Here is an 8,926-nt window from a genome sequence, read left to right as displayed (position 1 = left end):
CTCCAAAGCTTCCAGGCCTCCGGTGATGGGGAGCTGCTTCGGATATATTTATTATTTATTTATTTATTTATTTTTGGGACTTATATGCCACCCTATCTCCCGAAGGACTCAGGGCGGCTAACAACAATAAAAATACAACAATGCAAAAGTTAAAAAGAATTAAACTAACAGCCCCAATGAAATAATTAAAATTAATAAATTAAAATTAAAAAACATTTTAAAAATCTCTATCGTCAGTCCAGGTCAGCCTGATGGAAAAGGAATGTTTTAAGGCCGCGGCATTTCAAAAAGTATTTGCAACTTTAATTCATGAGTTTCTGATGTATCTCCGAGCCCCAATGCGTTGCCCTCACTGCCCCAGGGCAGCACTGGGTCAGAGGAGCCCTCGGCCTGGCCAGCTAAGCCTTTGTCAGGCACTCGGGGCTCCAGGGCAGGTGAGCGTGGCTCAGACCAGACAAGGCGAGAGAAGTTGAAAAAGGTTTATTGAGCGTAAACAAAGCGGTCACTTAACACTAGTCAAGGCAGGGACAGGACACAGGAGGAGGTTAAAACAGCCCCCTGGTCTGGACCCACACGCGGAGGGAACAGGAGGGACTGGGGGGGCATAGGGGGCACTGACAGCTCCCTTCGCTAGACCAGGGACTCAGCCTGGGACTAGGAGGGGCTGCGGGGCTTCTCTCCTACACTCAGGCGACGCAGGAACCCCACCAGGCCACAGACCTCGTTGGAGGTGGGGGGCGAGGAGCTCTCTGGCCCCTTCTCTCGGGAGAGGGTAGGCAGGCGGAGGCTGCTGGGGGAGAGGGGGCCCTGGGTGGAGGTGGGGGAGGCGGGTGTGGCTGGGGGGCGGCTGAGCAAGGCCTTGAGGCCCTGGCCAAAGAAGCCGGCCTTCTTGCCACGGCTGGGGGGGGCTGGGGGAGGGGCCGGGGGAGGGGCCTCAGGGACAGCCTCGAGGGTCTCAATGCAGGGAGACAGCACGGTGAGCGTGTGGCGCCGTTTGAGGTGCAGGGGCCTCTCCCTCCCGCAGGGGCTGCCTTTGGAGGAGCGGGGACCCCGTGGGGGGCGGCTGCGGCGCCCAGAGGCAGGAGCCCCCAGGGCGAGCAGGTCCATCTCCACGTCCTGCAGGCCGGGCTCTTGGAAGGAGCAGGTGGCGATGGAGCGCCGCTTCTGCTTCGCCTGCTCCTGCTGCCACCGTCGCCGCTGCTCCCGGTGCACGGTGGCCTCTCTGGCCCGGTTCTCCTGCGGGGGGGACCCCAGGGAAGAGGTGAGCGGCTGGCCCCACGAAGATAGCGTTGCCCCCCGCCGCCTTTCAGGAGGCCTCTGTGAACCATGCTTCCTTGGCAGTGGGGAGACAGCCACACCAGGGCCCAACCTACCTCGATGGCCATGAGGAAACGCTCTCCAAAGGCCTGGAAGATGCCGCAGCACTCGGGCAAGCTGAAGGCCTCTGGGTCTTCGCAGAGGAAGTCAGAGAGCCTGGCCGTGGCCTGCTGGAGGCCTTGCTGGGCAGCTTTCACGGCCCTCAGTTCCACTTCCGCCAAGTGCAGGAATTGCCCCATCTGGGCCTCCAAGCCGAGGCCCTCCAGGTCCCCCTGAGCTGCTGAGAGACGCTGCTCCAGGCTCTGCAATTCTGCCCCCACCTCCTGGTCATCGATCCTGCAAAGGAGAGCAGCCACAGGCCCGCCCGTCTCCTCCGCCCTGCAAGATGGGGCGGATCTGGCCTCTCCCCCCCCCCCCGGGGTCTCCTGCATTGCCTCCCTTACCGTGAGGCAGGGGCCGCGTGCTGGAGCCGCTGAGGAAAGTGCAGAAGGCCAGGGTCCTTCCTCTCGGCCTCCTGGAGGGGAGACAAAGGGGGGTTGAAAGGTGTCCCCTGGGACAAGGCCGGGGGGGCGCATGCTCCAACCCCCCTCCCCCTGAGGATTTTCTCTAACACTCCTCCTATCACCTGCGGTGGAAGGACAGGGATTTTATTTATTTTATTTATTTATGTTTAATTTGTATACCGCCCTTCTCCCGAAGGACTCAGGGCGGTGAACAGGGCAATAAATACCAAAATACAAAAATTAAAAACAGATTAAACCATAGTGCCCAAATACAATAAATAAATTATTTAAAAGCAATAATTAAAACCCCAAACCCATCAGACCAGGCCGGCTTGTTCATTCTGAAATGTTTTTAGCCCACGGCACCCGTCACTATGAAAACGCCAGAACCGGACTTCCTCTTTTAAAAAAGACAGGGCTGGGGGGTGCATTTGAGCGATTCTCTCCCCCACACACCCCATCCCGCCTTTGATCTGCCAGGAAACCCATCGGGTTCCTTCCACAAAGAGCCTAAGACGGGAGAACGGGAGGCGCCACTTTCCCTGCAGAGACGTTCCAGGGATCCTTCCAGGGCCCTGCTGAGAATCACTGCACTCTGGGCGGCCTCCCAGACAGGTTTTGGCAGACGGTCGCTAGGGCTGCTTTTCCAGCTGCCGCAACAGGCCAAGCAGCGTGGAGAGGAGCGGGGTCCCTTTCTCTATGGAATAGGGGACCAGGACCCGGGGTCCTTCCACAGTCCCCACCCCCGCCAAAGGCAGGTCAAGGCGGGACCTTCGCCCCCCTCCCGTCCAGTCCTGAAGGTCAGCAGCCACCTGCTCCAGGAGCTCCTCAAGGCAGCCCGTGGCCACGGGGTGGGTGGGGAGTCCCTTCTCCTCCCCCTTCCGGAGCTTCCCCGCCTCCCTCCCACCCCACAGGCCCAAATCCTCACCAAGGCCACGAAATGCAGCAGGTCCATGCCCGGCTGGTTGCCCTTCGTGTCTGGCAGCCTCAGCAGGGATGACACGTGAAAGCCGCAGGCAGAGCCGGCATAGCCTCCCTGCAGGAGGAGGGGGGGCAAAGGGAGTCATGCACCTGTACCGCCCACCCTCACGAGGCCTGGCACGGCTGGCCAGAGGCAGCTGCGCTCTCCGGAGGCCGTCCAGATGCCCCCCCACAGGGAACCAGCCAGCTGCTTCTCTTGAGGGATCCCACCCGACCCCCAGGCACCCTTGGGTGATGGGGCAATTGAGCCCCCGAGAGCCCTGGCCAGCCGGCGCTGCCGCCCCAGGAAGAGCCCCCAGGAGGCACCTCGTTCATGTAGTTTCCCGTCTTCAGCACCAGCCGGACGAGGTCATGCAGCTCTTCGCAACCCAGCAGCTCTGTGGGGAGGGAGGGAGGGAGCTGAACAACGAGGGCGGCATCTGCCCCAGCCCCGCCCCTCTGCAGAGAGCCCAGATGAGGGGCCCCAATCTGGCCCCCACAGGGCATTAGCCCCTCCTGGCCACGGGCGGGGGAAGGGAGGAGAGAGCCGGGCTCCGCGCACCCATGGCTGCCTTGGTCAGGGTCTGGATGGCCGAGTGGAGGGCGCTGAGCTGGGGGAGCAGCTGCAGCTTCAACACGAGGAGCTCCAGGCGACGGGCGTAGCTGGAAGACAAGAGGGGGCCGTAGGGGGGCTGTCCGGCAGTACCCTCAGAGCTGCCCCCCCATGCCTGGATCGGCCCCTCACCTGGGCACTTGGATGAGGAGCAGCGCAAAGACTTCGGCCTCTGAGAGACGGCTGCGGTCACCCTGGAAAGACTCCAGCTTCTCCACCTTCCCAGGAGAAACGGCAGCCGTGAAACTGGCGAGGTGGCAAGAGCCCCTCTGCCCCCCCCCAGCCCCCCAGTCACCTCCTTCCCGTCAGGAAGCATCCTGAAGAGTTCCAGCAGCTTCTCCGGCCCGTAAGGGGCTCCGGTGCCATGGTAGATGTCAGCCACGATGTCCTGGACTGGCCTAGAGTGTGGGGAGAGCTTCCTCGTGGCTTGCCCCACCCGAAGCCTGGGGTCCCTCCCTCTGCCCCCCTCCTCACCTCTTGAACTGCTTGAGGAAGATGCCCAGGTTCAGGATTTTCTTGGCATCCAAGAGGGGGGCCTAAAATGAGGGGGAGATTAGGGGAGAGGGAGGGATGGGGGCTGCGAGATGTTCTTGCCCTCTTGAAAAAGACTTTGGCAGCCCCTCTTGAGTGCCACCACCTGGCAGGTCCCTCATCTCTCCCCTTGGCTGCAGACAAGAGGAGCCCCAGATCCTGCTCAGCTTCCGCCTCTGGAGCCAGAGGGCCCCCCACCAATCCAAGCCAAGCCCCCGGAGAGCTGGCCCCTCGCGTCCCTGGCCTCCCTGTGCAGCGTCGGCTTCGTCCCTTCCGCCCAGCCTCACTTCCCAGTGGCTTTGCCACTTGTCTCTAGGCCGCCCAACTGGGTAGCTTGTCAGAGGCGCCCTCCAGACCCTCGCCCACCCGGGGAAGAAGAGACACCGCAACCCAAGGGAGCTGGGAAAGAGCTGGCAGCCACCCAGAGCTGGTAGAAAGTGGGGTGACCATATATACAGGTTTCCAATATGCACACATACATACATGCATATATTCTGTGCCAGCTGGCATCCACCCTGCCCTCAGCAGCAGCTGAAAGAGTGCCATTCCATGCCCACCCCTCCCCCACCCCATCATGTATTACCAAGCTCAGGTGGGCTCACTTCGCCCTTCTTCACAATTCTCTCTCTCTCTCTCTCTCTCTCTCTCTCTCTCTCTGTGTGTGTGTGTGTATTCCCCTCTGAAAAATAATGTGAGGCATATAGTTGATGTGTTAGAGTTTTTGGAAAGGAACAACCAGATCCCTGCGGCGCTAATTTTTTTAGATGCTGAAAAAGCTTTTGATCAATTGAATTGGCAATTTTTGATGAAAGTTTTAGATAAAATGAATTTTGGGGATAAATTTTTGCAACCAATTAGGGCATTATATCAAAAACAAACTGCCCGGATAATAGTTAACAATAGTTTGACTGAAGTTTGTAATATTGAGAAGGGCACAAGGCAAGGGTGTCCGTTATCGCCTTTGTTATTTGTGTTAACATTGGAGATATTATCGGTAAAAATACGGAGTTCGGAAAGAATTAAGGGTATACAAATTAGAGATCAGGATTATAGATTGAGAGCGTTCGCAGATGATCTGGTTGTTACGGTGACCCAGCCAGAGAATTCTGTTGTGGACCTGATGGAGATAATCATGCAATATGGGAAGGTTTCTGGATTTAAAGTTAATGCACAAAAAACTAAAATTCTGGCCAAAAATATGACAGTATCGCAAAAGGCTCTTTTAGAAGGATTAACTGGATTTGAGATTGCTAAAAGGGTCAAATACTTGGGGGTGTTTTTGTCACCCTCTAATACAAAGTTATATAAAAATAACTATGAAAAATTATGGGGAAAAATTCAAAAAGAAATGGAGAGCTGGGAAAAATTGCAATTGTCTTTGTTGGGGTGAATCGCAGCAGTGAAAATGAATGTCCTGCCTAAATTTTTATTCTTATTTCAAATGATACCGGTTCTTAAGAAAGATTCTAATCTGGAGGAATGGCAGCGAGGTATCAACAAATTTGTCTGGGCAGGGAAAAGGCCACGAGTTAAACTTAAGATTATGCAGGATACTCGTGAAAGAGGTGGTCTTAAAATGCCTAATCTTAAATTATATTATGAAGCTGCTGCGTTAGCAGGAATAAGTGATTGGATTAATTTGACACAAGAGAGATTATTAAATCTTGAGGGCCATGACTTGTTGTTTGGCTGGCATGCATATTTGTTGTATGATAAAAAGGTAGATAATGTGTTTAAAGCACATATTTTAAGACAGGCATTGTTGAGAGTTTGGAAGAAGTATAGACATAAGTTAGATTGCAGGATACCATTGTGGGCAATCCCAAAACACCCAATAGAAAATATAAATGTTGGTTTTAAACATGATGTGACTACCTATAAGGAGATTTTAAGTTTGGAAAGAAATGTCTGGTGTCTGAAACCGTACACTCTCTTGCGAGATGAGAAGATTGTTCAAACTTGGTTCCAATATATTCAGCTACAGGCCAGGTGGAAAGAAGATCAGAAAATTGGTTTTACAATGACTGATGAAAATCTGATAAAGCAAATTAGAAAGCAGGGTCCAGCACATGTCAAACGGATATATCTTGCATTGATAGAAATTGACTCAGAAACAGAACTTGTTAAAGATTGTATGATAAAATGGGCCCAAAACATCCAAGAAGTTATTACAATGGACACGTGGGAAAAGATCTGGGTGAGGAACGTAAAATTTACACAAGCTCAAAATCTAAGAGAGAACTTTTATAAAATGTTTTATAGATGGCATTTAGATCCTAAAAAGCTGGCAAGTATGTATCCGAATTATCAGCCTAAGTGCTGGAGGTGTGGCGATGAAGATGCAACATATTTTCACATATGGTGGACTTGTAAAAAGGTTAAGGCCTTTTGGATAAAAATTTGGTGGAACATGCAGAAGATTTTCAAGCAAAGGATAAAGTTTTGTCCGCAACTTTTTTTGTTAGGTATAATTACAGATGCTACGGTTGTGGACACTAAGCTGATATTGAATTTAATTACGGCAGCAAGACTCTTAATAGGTCAATATTGGAAGAAGGAGGAACTGCCGACTGTAGAAGAATGGACTTTAAAGGTTTCTGACCTGGCAGAGATGGCAAAGATCTCGGCTTATTTGAAAGATCACTTGCAAGAACGTTATATTATGGAGTGAAGAAAATGGATTCAGTATATCCAGAACAAATATGGGACTAAAAAGTTTCATGTAGCATTTGAATAAGTCTTCCTTTCTTTTTCTTTTTTCCTTTTCTTTTTATATTTAATAGTAATAGTGTTTGTAGTTATCCTATATGAGCTAGAGAGTGATAGATTTTAGAGTTTATGGTTGTTAGCATATGGTTGTTTATGATTGGTTTTTTTTTGTTTTTATACCTTGTACTTAGCTCTGGGAAGTGGGGGGGAGGGGGGAGGGATGGGTACGGGAGGGGGAGGGGGGATTGTTAAAGATAAAATGTATGTTAAAACTTTTCAATAAAAAAAAAGAACTCATTTTGTCCTCCAGGTGTTGCCCCCAATGGTGGTATTAACCCCCCCACACACACACACACACAGGCGGAGGCATCATTCCTTCCTGGTTTTCAAAGCAAAGGCCTCCCAGAGGGAAATCTGGGTGGCTCTTGAGCAAATGGGCGGTGTTAATGAGTTATCCAGATTTGATCCTCAATTAACATTCCACACCAGAGCAGGAAGCACAAGACTCCGATTTCCCTACACTCAGAAGGATTTGGGTGAGCTTCCATGGCTCAGGGAGCTCTATCGGCAAAACTCTTCTGAGGACAAAAGAAAGAGAGCCCTGCTCAGACCATCTTGAGCTGCCTACAGAAAGGCTGCCATTAAAGGACCGACGGGAGGCCGGGGAGCCAAGGCCGCCGGGCTCTTGCAGAGAGGCTGAATTGGGAAAATGTCCTAGAAGATTTGTTTGCATTGACCCATTCCTGTTCGGGTGGGGTGGGGATACCGTGGGGGGAGGAGAGCAGATTGTGCAAATCCGGCATGGCTGGATGCTTAAAGAATTCACGTTCTGAAACAACCAGCTCCGACAAACGGATTAAACTGTCCTGCAGAGGTTCCCGCCCCCCCCCCCACCTTGAATTCTGGCTCCAAGAAACGTTAACAAAACGCGCTTCGCAATCCCGGGCCGCGGGAGGAGGTCGGCGGCCCAATCCTTCCTCCCCCGAAGGGGGTGACCTTCGCCGCAGCCCCTGGCCCGGGGAAGCGAAGCCGCCGGCCCCCCCGACGCCCTGGACTGGCTCGGCCCTGCGGCAGGAAGCAGCCGTCGGAAGAGCGAGCAGCCGAGGGTGGGACGGCCCGACCTGCCCAACAGAGCCCGTGATGCGCTTCCGCCCGCCCTCACCTGCTCCGTTGCGGGGGGGGCCCGGAGTCCGCCGCCGCCCGACTCCGGCCGCTGCCCGAAGAGCTCTTCCAGCAGACGCCAGTCGGGCGCCCAGTCGCCGCGCCGTCGCGCCGCCGTCCAGAGGTTGGGGCGCCCGCAGATGCGCTCTGCCGGGATGGCCTCCCAGTTGAAGTTCCGCAGCCGGACCGGACGCCGCGTGGAGGGCTCTTCGGCCGCCCCCTCGCAGGGCGCGGCCTCCACCAGGGTCAATGCCGGCGGGGGCGGCGGCGGCGGGGGCGGCGGCGGGAGCAGCGGAGGACGCTCGGGGGAAGTGCGGGCCGAAGAGGCGGAGGCGGCCCCTGAGGCGGAGATGCTCGGCGGCCCCGGCCCCGTCCAGTCCTCAGGCGAGGGCGCGGCAGGTGAGCCCTCCAGAGTCACCATCGTCGGCAGAGGCGGATGGCGGGGCGGGCGCAGCGGCAGGTGGCCCGGCGCGCCTTCGGTCGTCCCCTCGGGGGCGGCGGGGGGCGGGCTTGGCGCTTAGGCGAAGGGCCGAGGCGGAAGAGGCACGGCCGGACGGGAGCGCAGAGAGGACCCGGAGCCGCCTCCGGGACGCGCGAGCCTCTGCCCGGGCAGGCCAGGCCAGGCCAGGCGGTGCGGCCCCGAGGGCCTCTTGAGGCGGGCGGGCTCGCAGGGAGGGCCGCTCCCCGGCTTTTCTTCGAGGGGCCGTCCGGCGGAAGCGGCAGGCAAGGCTCGGGCTCCCCTCCGGCCAGTTTGGTGGGGCAGAGAGGTGTCCGCGCGAGCTCCCTCTCGGGCGGCGGCGTCGATTGCTGGCCGGCATCTCCTTCCCTCCCTCCGTCCCTTGCTGGGCCGGGCCGGCCCCGCCCGCGCCTCGCCCCGCCCTACCTGCGTGGCGGCCTCGCCGACCTCAAACCCGCGCTCCGCGGCCAGGTGCAGCCGCGGCCTTCGGGAGGGCAGCTCCTTGCTGGGCTCGCTCTGGGGGTCAGCTTCCGGTCGGGACCTGCCGGCCCGGCTATCGCCCTCCCATTCCCCGGAGTCCCGCTCACACCTCCTGCCAAGCTCGCGTCGGGTTCCCTCGAGCGACTTCACGTGGCTTGGCCGTCGAGCAAGGCTCTCCTGAGGCCGGCAGCGCCC

At 56.2% G+C, this 8,926-nt stretch overlaps 1 protein-coding gene across 1 annotated transcript; it reads right to left on the bottom strand.

The window, feature by feature from the left end:
* Nucleotides 1-654: 654 nt before the first annotated feature.
* On the bottom strand, nt 655-8,647 carry LOC310640368 (FH2 domain-containing protein 1-like; the record flags this gene model as incomplete). Its single annotated transcript, XM_083362579.1, has 10 exons — nt 7,796-8,647; nt 3,868-3,929; nt 3,689-3,791; nt 3,526-3,611; nt 3,343-3,443; nt 3,108-3,178; nt 2,749-2,856; nt 1,761-1,831; nt 1,374-1,653; nt 655-1,236 (listed from the first exon to the last, which is right to left on the bottom strand). Exons 1-10 carry the CDS (start codon nt 8,213-8,215, stop codon nt 655-657), a joined length of 1,884 nt encoding a protein of 627 aa, XP_083218705.1. The 5' UTR covers nt 8,216-8,647.
* Nucleotides 8,648-8,926: the final 279 nt, after the last annotated feature.

Source organism: Vipera ursinii (assembly GCF_947247035.1).
Source record: "Vipera ursinii genome assembly, chromosome: 4".
Lineage (NCBI taxonomy): Eukaryota > Metazoa > Chordata > Lepidosauria > Squamata > Viperidae > Vipera > Vipera ursinii.
This window is presented reverse-complemented; position numbering and strand designations above follow the sequence as displayed.